This window comes from Anolis carolinensis, unplaced genomic scaffold, assembly GCF_035594765.1.
Source record: "Anolis carolinensis isolate JA03-04 unplaced genomic scaffold, rAnoCar3.1.pri scaffold_9, whole genome shotgun sequence".
Classification (NCBI taxonomy): Eukaryota; Metazoa; Chordata; class Lepidosauria; order Squamata; family Dactyloidae; genus Anolis; species Anolis carolinensis.
This window is the reverse complement of record NW_026943820.1, coordinates 24,884,372-24,910,453: the sequence shown is the minus strand read 5'-3', so window position 1 is coordinate 24,910,453 and position 26,082 is coordinate 24,884,372. Positions and strand designations below refer to the sequence as shown.

The 26,082-nt window shown below is 41.2% G+C and overlaps 1 protein-coding gene across 4 annotated transcripts in view; it reads right to left on the bottom strand.

The window, feature by feature from the left end:
* cmip (c-Maf inducing protein) overlaps nucleotides 1–26,082 on the bottom strand; it is a 135,120-nt gene that overhangs the window by 40,191 nt on the left and 68,847 nt on the right. For 2 of the 4 annotated variants that reach the window (XM_062961960.1, XM_062961962.1), the window contains exons 2-3: nucleotides 20,934–21,059; nucleotides 10,647–10,697 (exon numbers count right to left, since the gene is read on the bottom strand). In XM_062961960.1, the coding sequence (XP_062818030.1) occupies nucleotides 10,647–10,697; nucleotides 20,934–21,059 (177 nt within the window). Of the gene's footprint in view, nucleotides 1–5,018; nucleotides 6,293–8,754; nucleotides 8,924–10,646; nucleotides 10,698–20,933; nucleotides 21,060–26,082 lie in introns of those variants that run through there. The other 2 variants (XM_062961964.1, XM_062961963.1) reach the window with 2 other exon arrangements.

The window sequence follows — 26,082 nt, the reverse complement described above, 5'->3', positions numbered from 1 at the left end:
TGCTGCAATTGGCCAGCTAGCTTGATTAGCATTGAATAGCCTTGCAAATTCAAAGAATGGCTGCTTCCTGCCTGGGGAATCCTTTGTTGGGAGATGTTAGCTGACCCTGCTTGTTTCGTGCCTGGTTATAAAAATATGGCAAAATCTTTCTAGCAGTATTAAAAAACTCTAAAATCAGGACAGTAAATAAAGAAGAACACTCAGAAAACAAGAATTCCAGACAAGAAACAACCAGGGCTCGAAAAACTCACAGCAACCCAGTGATTTGGCCATGAAAGCCTTTGACAACACATCTATCAATACTACCTCAGAATTTTGAAAAGAAACTTCTGCAATCACAATTCCACCCCCCCCCCCCCAAAAAATCCAAATTAGAGACATTTCTCTCCTCCCCTTGGCTACTTTTTCCTTCAAGCTCTTTTCAGATCTCCGAAAAGCACTGAATAAAAGCAATGCTTTTCAGACTTGAAGGCTACCTATGTCTGCTCTGCTGAAAGAAGAAAAGGGCCACAGTTTAGCCCTATGTCATCTAGGCTGCTGCCCAGTTTTTCAAATAAAGAAGCTGGAGGGGGATCTGAAAACAAGCATAGAGAAGACGCCACTAAGGTTTAAAAAACCCAACAACCCTCCACCCCCTTAACCCCTTGCCTTTAATTTCTCCGCACCTCCAAATCCATCTGTGAAGCCTCCGGCACCGACTTTTCTAATCTGAAAGGGATCTTGGTCAGGAAGAAACTGCAAAGGCTGGGCAGGATGTGATATATGGAAGCAGTTGCCAAGATTCAGATTTCTTTCTCATATGTAGCTTCAACCCTCTGTATAGCTTTTAACAAATAAGAAGATTTTTCCCCCCTGTAAAAGCCCAACTATTCAGAAGAGAAAAGAGGCCAAACCGGCCACTATTAAAGAAAGGTCTGAAGTGGCTGATGGTGCTCCCTGGAAGATATTGCCTGAAAGGAAGCTTGGGGTTCTTCTCTCTCTCTCTCAACCACTCTCCTCCCTCTGACACAAGGAGAGGAAGAAGATCGATATCAGCTCCTCTTTCTCCCCGCCCTTCTTCTCTCCCTCCTTCTCTATTCCAGCTGTTAGGGACTCAGGGTTTAAAATATGTTTGCACAATGCACCATATGGAACGACACTCCGGAGACATCAACTTTGAAATACCCTGGTTGTAATACTTCTCAGCAGGGATGCAACATACACCCAGGAGGTTCAGTTCCATTTCGCGCACCCCAAATGAGCCAATATTGTTTGCAACTTATCACCGGGGATATAGGGCTGGAGCTTTGTACCAGAGAAGGGTAGCAAGTTTCTTCCCCACATATTGTCCATTCATATTGGCAGAGACCTAACAATATTCCAAAGTATTCAAGAGAGTAGTCGCCAAATCATTGAAAAACATGGTCTATTAAGTGTTGGGAAACCCTTCTGAGAAAACTCTTCACTAGACTGGCAAAACTCTTCACAGTTTGGATTTACAGTAGAGTCTCACTTATCCAAGCCTTGCTTATCCAAGCCTCTGGATTATCCAAGCCATTTCTGTAGTCAATGTTTTCAATATATCATGATATTTTGGTGCTAAATTCATAAATACAGTAATTACAACATAACATTACTGCGTATTGAACTACTTTTTCTGTCCAATTTGTTGTATAACATGATGTTTTGGTGCTTAATTTGTAAAATCATAACCTAATTTGATGTTTAATAGGCTTTTCCTTAATCCCTCCTTATTATCCAAGATATTCGCTTATCCAAGCTTCTGCCGGCCCGTTTAGCTTGGATAAGTGAGACTCTACTGTACTTTGTACTAGCCAGGGTAACCGCTGTTGCCTAGGTTATTTGAAAAAGTCCATTTTTTAATTGTACAAAACGCATAAGGTTGTGGATGAACTTACAACTGACATCATGCCAGATTTACACCGAGAAACTCATCAGTACTTAAAGTTTGTTATGTTGGGCAAGTTTGCTCTGGATGCATCATGGGTGGGTAAACTACAAGTCCCACTATGCTGAGTTAATTCCCCTCAAACCCCCCCAATAGGTTGAGTTAGTCATGGGGGTTCTGTGTGACAAGTTTGGACCAGGTCTGTCATCGGTGGAGGTCACAGTCTCCCTGGTTGTGGGTGAACTATAACTCCCAGAAAGGAAGGTCAGCTCCCGCCAAACCCCTCCAGTAATCAAATTTTGGTATATCAGGTATGTGTGCAAAGTTTGGTCCAGTTCCATTGGTGTTTGGGTTCACAATGCTCTCTCGATGTAGGGTGAACTACAACTCCCCCAAATCACAGTGAATTTCCTCCAGTTTTTGCTGGTCATAGGGGCTCTGTGTACCAAGTTTGGCCCAATTCCATCTTTGGTAGAGTTCAGAGTGCTCATTGACTGCAAGTGAACTATAAATCCCAGTTCTACAACTCCAAAATGTCCAGGACATTTCTCCTCAAAACCCACCAGTACAGTAGAGTCTCACTTATCCAGCCTTGCTTATCCAAGCCTCTGGATAATCCAAGCCATTTTTGTAATCAATGTTTTCAATATATTGTGATATTTTGGTTCTAAATTCGTAAATACAGTAATTACAACATAACATTACTGCATATTGAACTACTTTTTCTGTCAAATTTGTTGTATAACATTAAGTTTTGGTGCTTAATTTGTAAAATCACAACCTAATTTGATGTTTAATAGGCTTTTCCTTAATCCCACCTTATTATCCAAGATGTTCGCTTATCCAAGCTTCTGCCGGCCCGTTTAGCTTGGATAAGTGAGACTCTACTGTATTTAAATTTGGGCATATCGAGTATGCATGCCAAGTTTGACCCAGATCCATCATTGTTTGGATTCATAGTGAGCTCTGGATGTAGGTGAACTACAACTCCTATCAATGCCTCCAAAGACCTCCAGTATTTTTGCTGGTCATGGAGGTTCTGTGTGCCACTTTTATTATGTGCATAGATAACATTTGCAAATGGCTGTTTTGTAGAGAAAGCTGCCTTTTCTGCACAGAACACAACATTTCCTATCCAGTTGCTTCTATGTAGAAATATTGTTTCCTGTACAGAAAAAGCTGTTCCGTGTGCATAAAATACAGTACATATGAATGTATTCTATGTAAAATATGTGTATGTTTGATCTGCATCGAAAACTGCTCGGGAAAGAATTTTTTCTGCACAGGAGACAGTATTTATGCATAGAAGTATCATTTCTGGCAAAGAAAATGCTGTCCCCTGTGCAGATATTGCTATTTTCCATGCAACATGTGAAGTTTGCACATAATAAGTCCTGAATTCCAAATAATATTTGAAAATTGCATGGTTTTCAGAGATTTTCTCACAGGGGAAAGAAACTTGCTAAAGTTACTCATAACTTCCTTCTTTTTTCACTAGGAAGAATTACCTCAGTAGCTGTAACACATTTGCAGCTTCCTCCTGGGACATGCAAACTTTGGCAAATGTTTTACCTTCCTAGATACAGTCCTTTTCTAACAACGTACTATGTTGAAGATAAACCCACAACTGCCTTCAGACTCCCAGATCTATATTATGACCATGCCTTTATTTGGCAAGCTACCAAACCGCAAGCCTCTCCAAGTAAAGATGCAAAGGCTCTTTTTCCCGTAACATTTTAAGACAACATGCAGACAACATGGTTTAGGAGAAGTCAGAAATGATGTGATGGCACAACAACAACAACAGCAACCCCAAACCACACATTGTTCTGCCTGCTTTTAAAAAACTTGCACAAAGACATTCTGCTTGGCCTTATAAAATTATTATCACAGAATAGATCTGTAAATCTGTATTCTAGTCAACACAGAAACCCATGTAATTGTATGCCCAGAGGTTGCACATTAGGTTATGAGCATGGGACAGCTCTGAAACAAAGTGACAGACAGGTATGGCATCTGTGCCCAAATGTGGTCACCAATTTCCTCCACTGTGGCCAAACTCAAAAAGCACTCTGACAGAGAAACTTCCAATGTAAACTAAGCAAGTGGGGGAGAAAAATAAACACACAAAAAGAAGGAAAAACCAGCCCTTCCCTTTGTTTATAAATGGTTTCAGCTTTTGAGAACATTCTGACTTCATTGCTGCTAGATAGTAATAACGAAGATTAGAAATGAACCAAAATGCCATTTGGGTTTCAAAGGAAATACTACAACTGTTGTGGAAATGAACACTAAGACTGTAATTTTGGACTCGCTTACTACCCTGTTTCCCCAAAAATAAGCCAGTGTCTTATATTAATTTTTGCTCCCAAAGATGTGCTAGGTCTTATTTTCAGGGGATGTCTTATTTTTCCACAAAGACACATTCACATTTATGGTTGAATTTTTAAAAATTAAAATTTATTATCTACTGTACAGTAGTTGTCATCACAAAACAGCATAACCAAACTGTGAATCCTTTCAAGAATTTCTATATTATATTTTATTGCTATACTGTTTTAAAATTACTGTTTTAAATGTCTGTTTGTATGTAAATTTATGTTGTTGTTGGGCTTATCCCTGTGTAAGCTGCCCTGAGTCCCTTCTGGGAGATGGAGGTGGGATACAAGAATAAAGTTATTATTATTTCTTGTTACTACCTTTATTTCCATGTACAACAATCTATGGTATGTACATTTACCGATCCTGCATGCTTCCAAACAAAAGCTTTACTAGGTCTTACTTTAGGAGGAGGTCATATATTTAGCAATTCAGCAAAACCTCTACTAGGTCTTATTTTCTGGAGATGTCTTATTTTCAGGGAAACAGGGTAGGGGGAAAATCTCACTTAACTCAGTAGGGTTTGCCTTTGGGTAGACAAGGCTTAGGTGACACTGCCAATTATGATCCTATAAGTAACACTTGAAGAGAGGATCTTTATAGGCAGGCAGACAGAAGGCAGAGAGGCAGACATCTTTTAAATAACTAATACCATTCACTGCTCAGCACCAGAAACAATTTCTAACCGATACAGTACATTTTAGAGACTCAAGACAGAATATAAGACGGATACCATTTTAGCACAACATACCCAGTGTAGCAACAACGCAAGCTGTGTCCTTTCAAGCCAGTTCTGTCCAATAGTGTGCTGGAGCCACAGGTGCATTCAGTGACATCAGCAAAATCTCCACCACAATCTCTGTGCAGTGGGACGGAAGGAGAAAGGCACACAGATGGAAAGAATGCTGTCATGTTGGGGTTTGAACGGTCCCTCGTGAAGTTAACAGGCTCCGTCCCTAAGGAACGCAGAGCCTAGCTCTGTTGCCACGTTCCCTTTTCTGCCCCAAGTCCTCCTTTCCCTTTGTTGCCGTTCTGGCATGCTAGCTCTGGCCCTGAAAATGTCCCCCAAGAGACTTCAACAGTTTTCCATGACTCACAGGGAGGAATCTAAACTTATCCCAGCCCACCCCAGCTTCCAACTGTCACAGATTTTCTGCAGGGACCCCCTTTCCCAGCAGTGAATCACTCCCTCCGTTGTCGGCACACAAGTGTTACAGCCCAAGTGTGCCTCGGCTTCCCACAGATTGTGCGTGCCAAAAATTACTGATTTAATGCCAAGCTTCCAACCAAGTCAGCCTTCAGCAAAAATGAGAACACGACGGGGGGATTCCTCCTTACAATGACGCACGGCAAGCCTTTGTCGGACAAGGTTTACAAGCGGCACCTTTTGTTTCTTCTCAGGGATACTCTGAGATCTGGGTTTTCAACATGGGCACAATGCGATGTGTGAACAATGTGCACGTGATATTGTTACCATTGTCTATATATATAAAAGGGTAATGAAATTTCGGCCTAGGACAAAACAACAAAACTACACATCCCAAAAACACTAAACTTGGCAGCACAACCCCTCATCCATGCCTCTACGTTCATACAACAAAAAGAAAAAAATAATAAAGTCCTAATTAGAGGGAGAGGAAGAATTGTTTTTATCCAATTGCTGCCAGTTAAAAAGCTAAGCTCCTAGCAACCCACTCAGCCCAGGGGACAGGCAGAGTTAGGCCTCACTTAGGCCTCTTCCACACTGCCTATAAAAAACAGATTATCTTATTTTAACTGGATTATATAGCAGTGTAGACTCAAGGCCCATCCACACAGCTATATAACCCATTTATAATGGACTTAATATCAGGGGAAAACCTTTAACCTTTACCTTAACTACCACCAATTCCTCAATACTTTATTTTCCATACCACCAGACTTCGCCACAGCAATGCGTGGCCGGGCACAGCTAGTTAATTTATATAGCACCATCAATGTACACAGCGATTTCCATGTGCAATGGTAAATTTGACATTTCCCTGGCCTCTGGTTGAAAATCCCCAAAAGCAAGAAATACAAAGAAAAGGGCACTGGCAAGAGGGAAATAAATGTGCTTTTTCTGTTGTAGCATGGAAGCGGGGCCTTTCCTCAATCACCGACCAAAGGCACAATGGACTTCTAAAGAAAGACGTGCCACTGCCAAGTATGGATTTTATGCTCCAGTTTGGGAACTAATGCAACACCTTTTCTTTTAGTGTGTCTAGACAGCCTCTCAGCAATTATGTACTAGTTTTATTCAGACGCACTTTGGTGTGCAAATTACAAAACAAAAAGGATGCACATTCTGCCGAGCCAGGGAGCCACAGGGATCGTGGTTCACCATGGTTAAGCAATCTGCTGAATGCATTCTTCTTACTGACTGGCACAACCTGGGGACCACAACCAGACACAGTGAAGATATCTGCCCTTGTGCTCTGCTACTCTGCTGCTGAATACGGATGCCCAGTGTGGAACACATTTCACCATGTTAAAACAGTGGATGTGGCTCTTCATGAGACATGCCACATTATCACAGGAAGCCTACGCCCTACACCACTGGAGAAATTATGCTGTTTAGCTAGTATTGCACCACCTGACATCTGTCAAGAAGTAACAGTAACAGCCTATAATGAAAGGACCAAGGCACTGACATCTCCAGCCCATCCTCTGTTTGGATATCATTCAGCAAGCCAACACCTTAAATCAAGACACAGCTTCCTAAGATTTACAGAGACACTCACAGGAACATCTCAGTAAGCGAGAGTCCAAAAGTGGCAGGCTAAAACCTGGAACCTCAATCAGTGGCTGAGGCCGGATGAAAAACTCTCTCCTGGGCCCACAGAAGACTGAGAGACTTGGTCTTTTTCCTGCCCTGGACATTAACACTAAAACAATACAATATTTAATTTAAAACCTTAAAGAACTATGAAAATAAGGTTAAATGTTGAAATTATTCAAACAGATAAAACCATTAAAAACCTATTAGCAGACCTAAAATACTTCACAGTCGTAAATACTAGCTCAATATGCTAACATCTTCGTAGCAGTTTGCAATATAAGGATACAAAATGCAATCTAAAAAGGATCACCAAGAATTTAAAAACATTTGGAATAAATAACAATAATAATGTAATTTAAATTGTATTTACTGTATTTTAACTTTATATCCATGCACTAATATTTAATTGTTTTGAATCATTATTAGATTGTGTAGTTGTTATCCGCCTTGAGTCCTTATGGCAGGTTATAAAAATAGTAACAGTAATAATATCGATATTTCAGGATTTTTAAAAATAATTAAACATGTGTGAACCAGCTAACACCTCCCAACAAAGGATTTCCCCCAGACAAGAAGCAGCCAGGCTTTGAAGCTGCAAGGCTATTCAGTGCCAATCAAGGTAGCCAATTGCAACATTCACATTTGCCTCAAACAGACAAAAGTTCTTCCTCCCACTCTGAACATATGTAAACCCCACTTGCCTAATTTCCAACAGACATCACAACCTCTGAGAATGTCTGCCATAGATGTGGGTGAAGCATCAGGAGAAAATACTTCTGGAGCATGGCCACACAGCCCGGAAAAGTCACAACAACCCAATTAAACATTTAGCCTTGAACATTATTTTAGCAAAAACAAAATGCAGCCCAAAACAATCTTAAACAGCATGCATAAATGAATGAATACATATACTACTTCTTATGATGCATCTGATTTTAATGTATAGACGGTGGCTGGTTTTCTCTCTCTGAGTCACAGATGTTCATTGTCTGCCTCTTGGGCCGGATTGCTCATTAACCCTGTTAAAAGCAGAGCCAACCAAGGCCTTATCTTCTTGTACTTTGACCTGTTGTTCTACAAGCCGGTGGTGGAGACGGCATCCTTGCAAAAATATCCCGTTGCAGAGAAGCTGGGTCCAGCCGCCGGTTGCCCAGGTAACAGCCTCCGGTTGCAACCGCAAGGCAAAACGAATACACAGGCACACACATACAAATGTCGAATCTCCTCCGATAACCAAGAGCATAAACAAAAGAAAGGAAAATCCCCCAAATCCTTGCATTTCATTTCCAAGATGCAGACCTGATAGCCCAATAATGAATATCTGTTTCCTAAGAAGGGGCTCCTTTTTGGATCAATTTCCAATTTAGTATCAGATTGAAAGGGATGCGTGTCCGTTCTGATCCTTTTCGAGGCGATTTTCTGTTTTCAGTTGCAGAAGGCAGAGAACTGCTGCGAAAAGGATCAGAATGGACATGAGTCTCTTTCAATCTGATTCGGAGATCTGATTGCGTGGCATGCAGCCTCTTTCGCCTTTTCTCCATCCTCTCTTTACCTACCGATGATGCTCCTGACTTCTCTTAGGGGGGAGAAAGCAAAACACAACACTCTGGCACTCTCTGGCTGTGGTTTGAGCCTGGCTTTGCCATAAATGGCTGCAAAATGGGCTCTTCTCTCTCCGCCGGGGTACCTGCATCATCAGTGTCGTCAGCCAGAGCAGCGGAGGGCTGTCAAAACCTCGGGAAGATATTGGTCTCGAGAAGCTGCCGCTGTCACCATTGCAGCAATTTCTCTCCTCGCTTCTGCACCGGACCCTCAGCAAAGGCTAGTGCAGTGTGGCTCCCAAACCTTTGTGACCCAAAGCCAAACCTGTCACAATTGGGGTTTTATCGGCAGAGCTGAGCCACAAACCCAAGGCACAAAGCTGTCATGCTATTCTCACAAAGGGAGGGAACACAATTGCCCCCCTTCCCTTATTTTATATATTGTAGATCCCTTTCGGAGACTTGAATTGGACCTTTGACCCGATTCTGGACAACAGCTATCCATCTCCTCTGCTTTTTCTCGCATGCAAAAAAGCTTTTAAAAGAACAACTGCTCAGTTCTTGGGGTGAGGAAGAGGTTGTCAAAAGCCAGCTAAAAATGTGCACAGATTACCTCTCTGGATGCATCCGTGTTTTCCATAAGCTGTGACAAACCCTCCAACACTTCCCAGATGAAAGCAGGTACATGTGTGACTAAGCAACATCAGAGTATGGTCAGTCATAAGTATTAATGAGGCAGGACACACAAATAGGAGAAGCGGCAGCAATTTGCTCTTGCCTGAGCCGACTGGGAAAAGAAAAATTGCTATTCCTTCTTTCTTGCTGAGTGAATGGGCTGCAAAATGCTAGATGCATACAGTAGAAGAATCCCAGAGGCCATCTAGTCCAACCCCTTCTGCCAGGAAGCAACACACAATAATAATAATCATCATCATCATCATCATCAACAGGAAAAACTCAGCCGCTATCAGGACCTCAAGATTGAACTTCAAAGACTCTGGCAGAAACCAGTGCAGGTGGTCCCGGTGGTGATCGGCACATTGGGTGCCATGCCAAAAGATCTCAGCCGGCATTTGGAAACAATAAACATTGACAAAAGTACGATCTGCCAACTGCAAAAGGCCACCTTACTGGGATCTGCGCGCATCACCTGAAAATACATCACACAGTCCTAAACGCTTGGGAAGTGTTCGACTTGTGATTTTGTGATACGAAATCCAGCATACAATACAGTAGAGTCTCACTTATCCAACACTCGCTTATCCAACGTTCTGGATTATCCAACGCGTTTTTGTAGTCAATGTTTTCAATACATCGTGATATCTTCGTGCTAAATTCGTAAATACAGTAATTACTACGTAGCATTCCTGCGTATTGAACTACTTTTTCTGTCAAATGTGTTGTATAACATGATGTTTTGGTGCTTAATTTGTAAAATCATAACCTAATTTGATGTTTAATAGGCTTCTCCTTAATCTCTCCTTATTATCCAACATATTCGCTTATCCAACGTTCTGCCGGCCCATTTATGTTGGATAAGTGAGACTCTACTGTAACACTTCTGAAGATCTGCTATATATTTTGTGCATTGGCACATCTTTGTTCCTAACAGTTCAAAGAGAAAACTAGAGATATCAGCCTAACCACGGAGAAACCTAAATTGTCTTGCATGAATACTAGTGGATATTTACCACCAAGGAGACGACTGACTCAAGCGAGTTTTTAACTCTTCCCAGGAAGATCATACTTTGTAAAGTATGATCATATTTTACAAAAAGGTTATGATTATTCCAAATAGTGTAAATGCCAATTGATTTCCCAAAAGGGTCATGCTTCAAGTGGCTATGGAGATTTGGGTTTTCCAAAATGTTATAGTCTCTAAAAGGTCATGTCTTTCCAAAATGGATTGGACCATCATCCAGTACAGGAAACCAGGAGGGTCTCCAAATAACAGAATGCAATAATGAAGAGTGATAGGAGTTAATTCAAGGATCTCGCTCTCTCTGAAACAATCTTTCCAGAAACATAGAGTGCCTACCTTCCACTGCAAGGAATGAAACCACTGATCCCTCAGGTAACTGTTTGCAGCCTGAAATGTAGAAAGAGAGAAAGAGAACACGTTAAGTGGAAACATTAGATGCCACACACCATTAAACCAGAGCACACAAACCCATCACTCTCACAGGTTTGAAAGCCTGGAGAGCAGCCCACCGCTTCATTTCTTTGAGGCCATTAACCTTGCCCATTCACTCCTGGATTGCTCCTCGCTCCAGAACATGTCCTTTGCGTGTGTGAAGGACTACTCTGCCATAGCAACAGGAGGAGCCGGTTTTCGATTTATTCCTCTCCCTTTGCAATTGAAGATGCAATTGGAGCAAAAGCCACAAAATGATTTCCTTGCCGCCACCCGCCTCCCTGAAAATAAAGCTGGCAAAGGAGTTACTCTTGGGGTGCATCTATGCTGCAGAATTAATGCAGTGTGACATCATTTTTAACTGCCTTGGCTCAATACTATGAAATGCTGAGAGGGAGAAAACTACATCTCCCGTGATTCCCATTAAGCCAAGGCAGTTAAAGTGGTGTCAAAATGCATTCATTCTGCAGTGCAGATGCAGCCTAAGTACTTTCTTGGACCGTGATTTCACTCTCGTTTCCTGCAAACTTATACCGATTTTATTTTTTATTTGAGAAGTTTCTGAGTCCCCTCGGGGAGAAGGGCGGGGTATAAATGCATGTAATAAATAAATAAATAAATAAATAAGTTTATTTTTTTAAAAGCAAATGAATTTATATATAGCAGCATCTTTAATTCCTGGGCAAACAATACCAGTCAATGAGTCAATTTAAAAAGGGAGAAATGAAGATCTTAAAAAGCAAGCAATCACTGTGTTGCCGAAGGCTTTTATGGCCTGAATCACTGGGTTGCTGTGAGTTTTCCGGGCTGTCTGGCCATGTTCCAGAAGCATTCTTCCCTGACGTTTCACCCACATTTATGGCAGGCACCCTCAAGAGTAAGTAAAAGTTTATTTGTATACCGCCCTCTCTCCCAAAAGGGACTCAGGGCGGTTTCCAATATAAAATCAGCATAAAACATTGTACAATAAAACACTGAAAACACTATAAAACACTGTAAGAATTAAAAACAAAAACAAAACATAACGATTGACTAAAACAATCACAGAAGCAGAAGGAATATAATCACTCAAATAACATGAATCTGCAAAGAAAAAAGAGGTTGTGAGGTCTGTTGGAAACGAAGCAGGTGCAGCTTATATCTGTGGAATAATGTCAAGGCTGGGAGAAATAACTCTTGTCTGTTTGAGGCAGGTATGAGGCCAGCTAACACCTCCCAACAAAGGATTCCCTTGGGTTGGAAGCAGCCAGGCTTTGAAGCTGCAAGGCTTTTCAATGCTAATCAAGGTGACCAATTGCAACATTCACACTCCAGCATGAGAAGAAGCATGAGATGACACTCTAGCATGAGACGAAACGGAATGATGTAGTGCACTCGGCTCTCAGGCTCTGAATGAGAGGCAGGGGTGTAATCATTCTTCAGTTTAATGAATACAAACAAATATTTATCTTATTAATTGTTCAACATGTCTGATTAATTAACGATTATAGCGGCAACTAACAAGCCTGGCCCCTAGACACAGTTGGCAATGGGACAGCACTCCCTGTTCTTTGTCGTTCCATGGCCAAAGATCTCTCTCAGAAGACTGTTGATACCATTTATTTACTTAATTTTTATCCTATTTTTCTCTCAATATAGGGACTCAAGGCAATGAACAATAAAAACGACACCCGGGTGGGGGATCATATGCCCTTCCTGTCATCGCTGGACGCAACTCCTAAATACAGTAATTACTACATAATGTTACCGTGTATTGAACTGCTTTTTCTGACATTTTGTTGTAAAGCATGATGTTTTGGTGCTTAATTTGTAAAATCATAACATAATTTGAGGTTTAATAGACTTTTCCTTAATCCCTCCTTATTTTCCAACATTTTCGCTTATCCAACATTTTGCTGGCCTGTTTATGATGGATAAGTGCGACTCTACTGAATGTAAGCTTTATATTTTGGAAGACGTGCTTGTGTGGGCTTGCGCTATGCTCTGAGGCAGAGAGACTATACCTGGCAATGTTGGGTACATACGATAATTATGGTGGTGCAGCGGGTTAAACTGCTGAGCTGCTGAACTTGCTGACGATAAGGTCACCGGTTCAAATCCCAGGAGCAGGGTGAGCTCTCGCTATTAGCCCCAGCTTCTGGCAACCTCGCAGTTCGAAAACATGCAAATGTGATTAGATCAATAGGCACGAAGGTAATGGTGCTTCATGCAGTGATGCCAGCCACATGACCTAGGAGGTGTCTATGGACAACACCGGCTCTTCGGCTTAGAAATGGAAATGAGCACCACCCCCCAGAGTCGGACACGAATGGACTTAATGTCAGGGGAAAACCTTTACCTTATACATTCAAGTATAAATCTATGTGCACAGAAAGAAAAGACACATATATACACATACTCTTGTTGTAATGCTTTTCCAGATCATTTTGACCCTTCCAGCATCTGGTACCCAAAACAATCTATGGAAGTAGCAAGGCTTTCCAAACTTGCTGGGAACAGAGCAAGCAAACACTGCATGCGCTGGGTCTTCTGGCAAGTGCAGCACATCGCTAGACACCACATCCCCTCCAGTATCGGTCTCTGTTGACATTTGCCTGGCTGAGAACTGAGAGTAACAGTTTATTTGGGGCATAAAGTGTTGCAAGGAACACAGCTCTCTTTGCCACAGTCCCCTTTGTATATAAACCATCTTAACGATCCCATTTTTTTCTCTCTCTTTAGCATAAAAAGAAATGCAGGGCGCAGGGGAAGCCGCCTCTCTGATAGTGAGCAGCCAGTTCACCAGCAAGATTTGGTACATCTATCTATATATATAAAAGAATGATAGAATCCTGGCGACCGCCAAAACAACAAAACTAAACACCCCACAGCCTTGAAAATTGACAACACAACCAATCATCCACGCCTCTAGGTTGATACAACAAAAAGAAAAGAAAAAGAAAGTCCTAATTAGAGGGAGAGGAATAATTGTTTTTATCCAATTGCTGCCAGTTAGAAGGCTAAGCTCTGCCCACTTGGTCTCCTAGCAACCCACTCACCCAGGGGTCAGGCAGAGTTAGGCCTCACTTAGGCCTCTTCCACACTGCCTATAAAATACAGATTATCCGATTTTAACTGGATTAGATGGCAGTGTAGACTCAAGGCCCTTCCACACAGCTATATAACCCATTTATAATCTTTATTATCTGCTTTAACAGGATTATCTGGACTCCACACCTTTACCCTTTACCTTAACTACCACCAATTCCTCAATACTTTATTTCCCATACCACCATACTTAGCCGCAGCAACGTGTGGCTGGGCACAGCTAGTCTACATTATAGAATTAATGCGGTTTGACACCACTTTAACTGCCACAACTCAATGCTACGCAGCCCTAAGAGTTGTAGTTTCTCAAGGTCTTCAGCCTTCTCTGCCAAAGAGTGCTGTTGCCTCACCAAACTAGAACTGCCAGGATTCCAGAGAATTGAGCCATGGCAATTACATTGGTGTCAAACTGCATTAACATTAAAGAGAAAGAAGCCCTACATCTCTCCTCTGGCCAAGCCACGGTGACTTCCAGGTTTTTCATGTAATCCGTGCATTATTTGCGCATAGGAAGGAAACCCAGAAAGGTGGGTATCAGAATCTGAGCCTAAAATAGAAACAGGTGGTAAACAGGAAGAAAGGATACGAGGAAAGAGATTAAAAAATTGGCAAAGGGGGAAAAGCACACAGGCAATTGTATTCCTAACTTTTAATCTGAGATTTCCCTGGAAAATTCTCATGATCAAGTCAATAAATATATGGTTGCGCCTATTCCAAAAACTGTGAGCTGCAGTGCACACTCTCTGCAGCCATTGTTGTGCTTATCGGGAATCTCTATTCTGTTGGTTTTTCCCTTCTGGGCACACCTGATTGCCAGGAATAGACGGTAAAAAATAGCAACACTTCGGGGCAGAAACCAGCCAAATTTAGAAGCCACATTTCAGTCAAGACCCAAGGGTGAATGTGTTTCTCTGCCTGTTCTTTCTGCGGAACAAAAGGACACGGAAGGAGCACAACCCACAAGTCGGGTCTCCCTTTCCAGATGCAACCCCAAGAGGGCAATATATAGATAGAGAGAATTATCTACATTGGGTTGCTGTGAGTTTTGAGGGCTGTCCGGCCTTGTTCTAGAAGCATTCTCTCCTGACATTTCGCCCACATCTATGGCAGGCATCCTCAGAGGTTGTGTGGGCTGTTGGAAACTAGCCAAGTGGGGTTTAATGAAATAATGTCCAGGGTGGGAGAATTGACTCTTGTCTGTTTGAGGCAAGTGTGGATATTGCAACTGACCACCTTTATTAGCATTGAATAGCCTTGCAGCTTCAAAGCTTGCCTGCTTTCTGCCTGGGGGAATCCTTTTCGGAGGTGATTAGCTGGCCTTGATTATTTCTAGTCTGGAATTAATTAATTGGGACTCTCCATGCCAAATAAACCGTATCTGCACTATACAGTTATAGCAGTTAGATGCCACGTTAACATACTAAAGGTTTCCAGGAATTTGTAATTTAGTGAAGGACATAGGCATTGCGTTAGAGAACACTCATCCCTGCCTAGAAAGGATTTAATGTATTCAACCAAACTACCATTCCCAGGATTTGTTTGGATGCTGCTATGATCACTAGAATGGCATGAAACTGATGCAACCACTTAGGGCTGATACTCCCCAACACTTCCATAAGACTCTTGTACCAGGACAATCTTACTGAAGGGCTGGACTCATCACAGTGGCTCAATACTGGGGAATAATGAGAGTTGTAGTTTGGAGAAGCTTTATTTATTTATTTATTTATTTATTTATTTATTTATTTATTTGCAGTATTTATATTTCGCCCGTCTCAACCCAAAGGGGACTCAGGGCAGATCACAGAACATACATATGCGGCAAACATTCAATGCTGTTTATACAGATAAGACAATTGTACCAAAATAGAGGTGTGTGCGTATGTATGTATGTGTGTGTATGTATGTATGTATGTATACACACACACACACACACATATATAGACATACATATACATACACACATATAGGCTTTTCCCATTTTTGGTGTCTTGGAGGCTTGTGCTCAGTTCTGGCCACTGGGGGTGCTGTTGCGCCATCTCCCTGCCAAAGAGCTTTGTTTGTAAACTTCCTCTTTTTTGATGAATCACCAGCATTTTTTTTTCTGGGTGCCTTTTTAAAAAAACACCTCTCCGCTTTTTAAAGTGATACCTATTAATCTAATATTTGTTTCATCAGCACCGATAATGGAACTGAATGGATCCAGGGAATGTTTATTTTTAAAGCAGTACCTATTAATCTACTCACATTTTTGCTTTCGAATCACTAGGTAGACAAAAGCTGGGCTAAAGATCAGGAGCTCACCCTGACCCGGGCTTTGAACTGCAAACCTTTTGACTGGCAAGATTTACTGCAGCTGGTGGTTAACCTGCTGTGCTAAAGCTCGGCACTCTTTGGCTTATAAAACTACAACTCTCCGGAGTCCATAGCCTTGATCTGCGGCAGTTAATGTGGAGTCAAACTGCATTAATTAGACAGTGTAATTGTACTCTTAGTTAAGTCATGTTGCACTAAGCAGCTGGTATAGAATTCCAGGCAATAATAATCACAACTATCCAGAAAGAAACAATCACTTTCCTATCTTCACACAAAAGCTAAGTTTTGTAGATGAGCACAGCCCTCTGCCAAGAAACCCACGAGAGCCGGCCCCTTACCTTACATTTTGGCAGAAAAGGGAGAGGCAGAAGCTGACATACTCTTTACTGTGTCAGGACTTAAATATAGCTTTCCCTTCTGAATTCCCCAAGTAACTGGCTTCTATTTTTTGCACTTTCCTCTTAGATTCATCAAGCACTGGGACTACATCCAAGAGAAACTGTTGGATTTATTCTTACATCGGTATCTGCCCTCCCTCGCACGTCACACAACGGCTCTAAATAAACAACAAGAGCCATTGCATCTCCACCGTTGAGGAGCCCTCCATTTGGCCCCCAAAAGCAGGGTCCAACATAAACATTCCCTGGATCCATTCAGTTCAATTATTGGTGCTGATGAAACAAATATTGTGACCTCAGATCTTCAAAAGGAAACACACAGCGGAGCAAAGTATTCATCTTCGGTGCCAATTTCTCACGAATGTGCTTTCAGGAGAAAAACATCACTGATAGAGAAGGGCTGACCACTGTAGATAACTAATCTACGGGGCTTGCCAAGTTCCCTTTACAGTTGGCCAGGGGCTTTGCATTCAGGGTTGTTTTATAAGGCTTTGCCTTAAAGAAACTGCGAGTTGTAGTTTTATAAGCCAAAGAGTGCCGGGCTTTAGCACAGCAGGTTAACCACCAGCTGCAGTAAATCTTGCCAGTCAAAAGGTTTGCAGTTCAAAGCACAGGTCAGGGTGAGCTCCTGACCTTTAGCCCAGCTTTTGTCTACCTAGTGATTCGAAAGCAAAAATGTGAGTAGATTAATAGGTATTTATTTATTTACATTACTTTTACCCCGCCTTTCTCTCCTAGGAGACTCAAAGCGGCTTACAGTAAATAGGCAAAAATTCAATGCCTAAAAACAATGTAAAAACAACAATTCATATAAAACAATCTACAAAACAACAGTTCATATAAAACAGATACCATTACAAAATAAAAACAAATTATATAAAAATTTTAAGAATGTCCAAGATTAAAATCCATTCATCCAGAATCCTCAAGTCTTTGTACAGATCATGTAAAGTCCATGTTCTCATTCATTAAAAGCTTGTGTGCACAACCATGTCTTTAAGGCTTTCCTGAAGCCTAGGAGAGTTGGTATCTGCCGTATGTTGCTGGGGAGGATGTTCCACAGCCGAGGAGCCACCACCGAGAAGGCCCTGTCCCTCGTTCCCACCAGCCTTACCTGCGAGGCTGGTGGGACCGAGAGCAGGGCCTCCCCCGATGATCTAAGAGTTCTAAAAGGCTCATAGGGGGAGATACGTTTGGACAGGTAAGATGGGCCAGAACCATTTAGGGCTTTGTAGATCAAAACCAGCACTTTGAATTGGGCTCGGTAGCATATCGGCAGCCAGTGGAGCTGACTCAACATGGGAGTAGTACGCTCCCTGTAAGCCGCTCCTGTTATTAGTCTGGCTGCCGCCCGTTGTACTAGTTGGAGCGTCCGAGCCGTCTTCAAAGGCAGCCCCACGTAGAGCTTTAAAAATAATCCAGGCCAGAAAACATGCAGAAAGAAACCTTTTAGATACCCTCCAAATTCCCCAATTGAGCATAGACTGCCCCAGATAGACTTCTGCCATCCCATTATTTTTATTTGCATTTAAAATGTCCCAGTTTCTCTTTCTTTCTCCCGCTTTCCACTTGATTCAGTTGATCATTGGAAGTGGGTCTACAACAGGCATGGGCCAACTTGGGTCCTCTCTCCAGGTGTTTTGGACTTTGACTCCCACAATTCCTAACAGCCTCAGGCCCTTTCCTTTTCCCCCTCAGCCGCTTAAGCGGCTGAGGGGGAAAAGGAAGGGGCCTGAGGCTGTTAGGAATTGTGGGAGTCGAAGTCCAAAACACCTGGAGGGAGGGCCCAAGCTGGCCCATGCCTGGGTTAAAATCTCAAGCAATTCAACATCATTTGCCGCAGCCACAAAAACCAAGTTTCTGGAGCAGAACGGTGACTTTCAAAGTAAAGACCTCCCAATGAAACAGGAAATAACTCTTTCACACCAGGAACATTTTTTTTTCCAAATTCTGTTATCTCGTATAATTGCTCAGATGCCCAGAAGGATTTTTCAGCAAAACCAAAGCAAACATTAATAGAAGTACTATATAGACTCGAGTATAAGCCTAGTTTTTCAGACTGAAAAAAAAACCCCTTGGCTTATACTCGGGTGAGGGTCCTGGTTGGCTTATTTTTGGGTCAGCTTATACTCGAGATATGGTATGTAACGGTTTCGAACTGTCAACCTTCAGGTCAGCAGTTAAGCAGCACAAGAGTTTAACCCATTGCACCTATATATACAGTAGAGTCTCACTTATCCAAGCTAAACGGGCCGGCAGAAGCTTGGATAAGCGAATATCTTGGATAATAAGGAAGGATTAAGGAAAAGCCTATTAAACATCAAATTAGGTTATGATTTTACAAATTAAGCACCAAAACTTCATGTTTGAGAGAAGAAGTAGTTCAATACGCAGTAATGTTATGTTGCAATGACTGTACTTACGAATTTAGCACCAAAATATCACGATGTATTGAAAACATTGACTACAAAAATGGCTTGGATTATCCAGAGGCTTGGATAAGCGAGGCTTGGATAAGTGAGACTCTACTGTATGTCAAAGTATGTATGTATATATGTTTGTACCACAAAATCTCCTCCATGGTTTGATGGATCTGGACCAAACTGTACACATTTAAAATCAGTGAGGGATTGTAAGTGTAATATCGACCCTGTTTGGGGAGGGGGGCTCCAAAAAGCAAAAAACAGCAGTATATAGATAGAATTAGTTACTATACTATAGATATATATGTATGCAGTGCTCAGATGTAACCACAAGAGGGCAATAAATACAAATAGAAAGGGTTAGCCACAGCCCCGAAGGCCACAGTCAGGACGTCCACCCCATAAGGAAGTAAACAACCGAATGAAGATATATAGGAGGCAGGTCAAAAAGTTTTGCCTCCTGTGTCATAAAAACATTGTGAATGAACATATAACAGCCAAAGTTGCTACAGATCATAGCCTGAACTATCATCTACTCAAAACCACCATTCAACATAGTCACTATCAATTTGTACACCTTTGCCCCATCGTTTAACCCAGAAAACAAAACCATTTTTGAAAAAATCAGGTTTTGCTTCGTGATCCATGATTTTAAAGCCGTTTTAACGTCATTCAAGTCACTGAATCTGAAACCATGTAAGTTGTCTTTCAAAGGACAATTGGGAAGTGTCCGACATGTGATCCAATACAAAAGCCAGCATAATTATCTTGTTTGCTGTGTGCTAATCTTGTTGTGTATCAAATAATAATATTAATACAGTAGAGTTTCACTTATCCAACATTCTGGATTATCCAACACATTTTTGTTGTTAATGTTTTCAATATATCATGATATTTTGGTGCTAAATTCGTAAATACAGTAATTACTGTAATTTTCTGTCAGATTTGTTGTATAACATGATGTTTTGGTGCTTAATTTGTAAAATCATAACCTAATTTGATGTTAATAGGCTTTTCCTTAATCTCTCCTTATTATCCAACATATTCGCTTATCCAACATTCTGCCGGCCCATTTACGTTGGATAAGCGAGACTCTACTGTAATAATAATAATAAGACTCTGGCAGAAACCAGTACAGGTGGTCCCGGTGGTGATGGGCACACTGGGTGCCGTGCCAAAAGATCTCGGCCGGCATTTGGAAACAATAGACATTGACAAAATTACGATCTGTCAACTGAAAAAGGCCACCCGACTGGGATCTGCGCGCATTATCTGAAAATACATCACACAGTCCTAGACACTTGGGAAGTGTTCAACTTGTGATTTTGTGATACGAAATCCAGCATGTCTATCTTGTTTGCTATGTCATAAAATAAAATAAAATAATAATAATAATAATAATAATAATAGAGTAAAATAAATGTAATAGTAGCAACAATAATAGAGAATAATAACAAATGTAATAATACCAATAATAATAGAGAAAAATAATAAATGTACCATATATTCTCGAGTATAAGCTGACCAAATATAAGCCAACCAGGACCCTCACCTCAGTATAAGCCGAGGGGGCTTTTTCAGTCTTAAAAAAAGGGCTGAAAAACTAGGCTTATACTCGAGTATATACAGTATCTTGTTTGCTGTGTCATGCAATAAAATAATAATAATAATAATAATAATAATAATAATAATAATAATAATAATAATAATAATATATCACACAGTCCTAGACACTTGAGAAGTGTCTGACATGTAATTCAATACAACAGCCAGCAGAGTGTCTGCTGTGGACTCATCTTGTTGTGTTTCTAATAATAATAATAATAATAATAATAATAATAATAATAATAATAATGGCTGTTATCAGTTCATCCTTGCATTCAGCAACCTTACATCCAGCAAACAGAAATTAGAGCAATGAAACCTTAGCAGAAAGAGAGAAAGCTGCACTTTGGTGTTTACTGTACCTGTAACAAGACTGTGCCTCCAGGGATTGTGAGCTGTAAACAATACTTCGGGGCATTCTCCCAAGAAAGCAGCTGAACGTCTTCAATTGAGCTGTAGGAAATTGAGTTTTCCATGTACCCAGTTGGCTGCAGAGAAAAACAAATGGGAAGAAAAGGGAGGAAAAGATTAAGTGATTGAGTTTAGAACATCAAGCACAATCTAATGAGGACTGAGTCACTCGTTCAGATTGACCATTTGCTCAAACCAATATTGTAAAGGCCAGAAAATATTTACAAAGCGTCAGACAGGAGGGCAAGTCAATACTGTGTGTTAAGAAAAGTTCTGCCTGGCGCTTTGTGCTTCTTTCTTAGCAAAATATAAATGAAATCGGGTTGCTGGGAGTTTTCTGGGCTGTATGGTCATGTTCCAGAAGCATTCTCCCCAGACATTTTGCCCACATCTATGGCAGGCATCCTCAGAGCAACACAGTGTTTCCGGCCATGAAAGCCTTCGACTACACATACATTAATAAAACATAATAACATCCTAAATAGTGAAAACAGAGGGTGAATCTACCCTAATCTGAATGCAGTTTGACATCACTTTAATATTATGAAAGCATGGAAGTTGCAGTTTTTCAAGGTCTTTAGCCTTCTCTGTCAAAGACTGCGGCTGCCTCACCAAACTGCAACTCCCATGATTCCACAGCATTGAGCTAATGTAGTTAAACTGGTGTCAAACTGCAATAACTCTACCATGTAGTTGTAAGTCATTCCATGCAAATAGCGAAATGCAATATCAAGGGGATGAGAGAAATTTTTCTACTTTTAAATGAGTGCCACAAGCCACTACCTTTACACTTGAGCACAAATGATTTCCTATAGGATTGTGTGCGGATCCGGTTTCCTTCGGTACTTGTGGTACCTTTGGCATGAAATGGGAAGCCCATTCCCAGTACAAAAATCAGCTCGACACAAAAGCAAGTGGGAGTCAATCAGAGAGCCTTCAAACCATTCTCTGAAAATCCCAGCTGAGATGTGAAGGAGGAGATATGGCAGGCCCCAAAGGCTGAGTGTACCTCCACACTGGAGAATGAATGCAGTTTTGACACCACTTTAACTGATATGAGTCAGTTCCTTAGAATCCTTGGAGTTGTAATTTGATGAGGCACCAGTAGTCTTTGAAGGAGAAGGCTTGGTTAAAGAAGGCTAAAGGGATAATTCAATTAATTCAAATTGAATTAATTCTCTATGTAGAGATTCCCAGATTCCCACATATGCTACTTAAGGGGTGCATGGTGTAAATAATAATAATAATAATAATAATAAATTTATTCTTATATCCCGCCCCATCTCCCCGAGGGGACTCGGGGCGGCTCACAACAATAATAAAAACAGTGACAAATTACACATTGTAAAATCAAACATGAAAAGCAGTCATACAATCAATACATACATCACATGTTAAAAACAAGGAGATAAAACAGTGTAAAGCCCTATGGATGGCACTCACACACTAGTTGTATGGAATGGCAACATTGCAAAAATGAATGTGACATGCTCAGCTTCATGCGCAGCAATGCTGCATCCAGAATGCTGGACCAAGCAGGCCTTTGGTCTGCTCATGTCCTTCTGCAGAGGAGAGCCATCCCACAGTCATCTCTCAGATCCAAGGATGGCACAATCACTTGGTGAAGCCCCAAAACCATGCTTTCAGCCCCCACTCACGGAGATTTGCAGAATGATTCAATGCACTCCCCCACTCCGGAGCCCTTGCTGATGCCAAGTTGGACCATGCGCCAGGAAACAGCTCAAGCTAAAGGAAAATCTGCCGTCTAAGTCATGCGTTGGTTTCGATGCATAAAGCCTGGTGCCTGAGAATGGCCGTGCCAATTGGTGTGAATCATTGTGCTTATTCAACAAGGATCTGTAGGCAATGAAGGAGTGTGCTTATGTTTTCATAACCTGTATGATTTACCATCAGGTTGGCTTCAATTTATGGCAGGCCCTATGAACAAAAGATCTCCAAGGGGTTGTCAACTGCCATGTTGTGGGCTTGCAAATTCGGTTTAGGAAATGACCTGGCATTGCGCATCTTAACATTAATAGTTTATTTATGATTTGAATGAAACAGTAGCATGAGCGATAGTGGTGTGTTTTATGCATAATGGGGGCAGAATAATAATGTTCTAAAAAAAATGCTGGTTTGCTCATCAGCAACAAGACTCTGAATCAGCAACAGGAGCTGGAAGGTGTCCGTTTAATTTATAATGCCCCTGACATGGCATTGTTCTAGAGTAGTGGTTCCCAGCCATTTTGAGTCACTGAGCCCTTTTTAGAATCAATTGCTATGACCGACCCCATATCTTACAGGTTAATAATGGAGTAGTGTTGTGGGGGAGGAAGAGGGGATAGATAATAAAGGAGTGTAAAGCGAAAGCTAAACAATTGTGCCATGTCCATGTGATGAAACTGTATTTCAAAAATGTTGATATTATTTACCATTTATCTCAGATCTATCTCTGTTTATTCTCAACTACCACCAATACACATGAGATTATAAAAACTTGGCCATACATAAAAATTGTTGTATAATTCAGTGAATCAAACCATTTGCATCACAACACAACTAAAGTGCACTGTAGGCAACAATAGGCCTCAATTAAGACATAACATAAAACAATGTTACAAATGTTTAATGAGACACTTGTGGTTGCATTTCTTTTTTTGCACAGTGGCAAAAGGGGTGGCAATGGCACAACTGGGGATGTGGTGGTGCAATTGATTAAACCCTTATGCAGCTGAACTGCTGATCTGATGTTTGGCAGTTTGAATCCGATGGACAGGGTGAGCTCCCGCTGTTAGCTCTAGTTCCTGCTAACCTAGCAGTTCGAAAACATGCAAAAAAAATTATCATGTCTAAAGCGACTTGAGAACATATTGCAAGTCACTTCTGGTTTGAACAAATTGGCCATCTACAGAGACATTGCCCACGGGATGCCCGGTTGTGTTACCATTCTGCTGGGAGGCTTCTATGTCCCTGCAAGCTAGAGCTGACAGACGGGAGCTCACCCAGTCTCGCAGATTTGAACTGGCAACCTTCAAGTCAGAAACCCAACCTTCAGGTCAACAGTCAAGCTGGTACAAGGGTTTAACCCACTGCGCCACCGCATCACATGCAAATGTGAGCAGATAAACAAGTACTGCTTTGCTAGGAAAAGACAAAAAAGACGCCGGCCACATGACCAGGAGGTAAACTGTAATCCATTCTTTGGGGAGAAGGGAGGAATATAAATAAATTGTATTGTTGTTGTTGTTGTTATTATTATTACTACTACTACTACTACTACTACTACTAAATTCATCTCAGCAAATTTCTATTCAAAATGTAATTTCTAGTTTTCTTATTTTGATTCTACTTTTTGTTTCATATTCTTGCATTCCATTTTTATTTATTTTATCTTCTTGGAAAATGCAGGCCCCGAGGGCTCCGCGGAGCACAGTTTGGAAACCACTCCTCTTAGAATATTCTGGAAAATTTAAATGGTTGTTCTCAACTTCCAGAATTGATTCATACTGCTGGGGAAAAGAGGGTTGTATAAGGTAGATGCCAGTCAACAGATTCTTCTTTGAGACCCTCAACACATACCTGGGGGTTATTAGAGTGAACACTTGACTGAGACATAGAAAGCAAACTTCCCAAGGTAACCTCCATTTCAATGGAGTAAAATGAACAGCAACGATCACAAAAGTTGTTCAGTTGCTCCTGGTATCTCCCCAATTTCACATTTTAGGTGAGACAACAGCCCTGACCATTTCAAAGCAAAGCTAACCTTTATGCCAGTGTCAAAAATATCTGCACATCACTTGCTAATGAACTGTGAGACCTTTTCAGATTTTGGAGGAATTTGGATATGAGATGCCCAACTTACATCACTATCATTATCACATGTATTATTACTATCATCATCATCGCTGTTGCCGCTACCACCATCACAGTCATTTGTTGGCCTTGAGAAACCTATTTAATAATCCATGTAGATCAGCCTTTCATGGATACATGGCTTTCCAGAGGCAAGCGTTTTTCCCACATCCTATGGCCTTAATAATTGCAAAACATCTCACAAAACCAGGCCAGATGGTGAACTGGATCCATCCCTTGGTTGATTCTTTGAACCACTGCTCTTTCTTCAGAGAGACAAAGAACTCTGTCTGTTCCTCTGCTTCTCAAAAGATGGGACACAGACACATATAGAAATTCGTATGATCACAAAAAGTAATAAAAACCATCATTTAAAAGGCTTTAAAAGACAATTCTGAACAGTATTAGTCTGGGAAAGGCTCTCTTACATGGATTATGGATTATCAAGACAGCATGGCTGATATCCAAGGGACATGGAAGGGGGACACATTATGTTATGCCCAGTACATATTCATTCATTCTTTCAATCTGAGCATAACAAAGAGACACTTCCATTCCCACTCCAACCAAACAAATCCACAGCAAAGAACAGCCGGTGCTCCTAAAGACATTTACAAATTTGCAGAAGACTCAAAGACAAGATTTTTCAATTAATCAAAACATGACAGGCAGAGCGTATCTGTTCATCATTTGACTGATATGTGGGGCACTGTATTTCCTTCAGTATATAATTATCCCTTTAAAGTTTTGTCAATGGTATAAAAAAATTAGACCAGAGGAAAAGAGGAGTTTTTAAGAGAGTAGAAAAGAGAAAGAACCGGTATATGTCTGGCTAACAAAAGAGCGTGTGGTTTGCAAGCCATGAACTGCCTTTTTAACCCCCTGTTCAGACATTTCCTTCATTGAAATCCACAGGCATGTGGACAATTTCAACAGAAAGGAGAAAATGATAAAATGAACAAAATCTGGCAACCAGTATTAATAAAAAAAACCTTTAAAATTAGGGCAGTAAATAAAGAACACAACTGAAAAAACAGGGGAATTCCAGGCATGAAACAATCAGGGCCAACCAACACCTACCAACAAAGGATTCCCCCAGGCACGAAGCAGCCAGGCTTTGAAGCTGCAAGGCTATTCAATGCTAATCAAGATGGCCAAACGTAACATTCACACTTGCCTCTGACAAAAGGTTTTTTCCCCCACCCTGGACATTACACAGATATAAACCTCACTTGCCTAGTTTTCAAC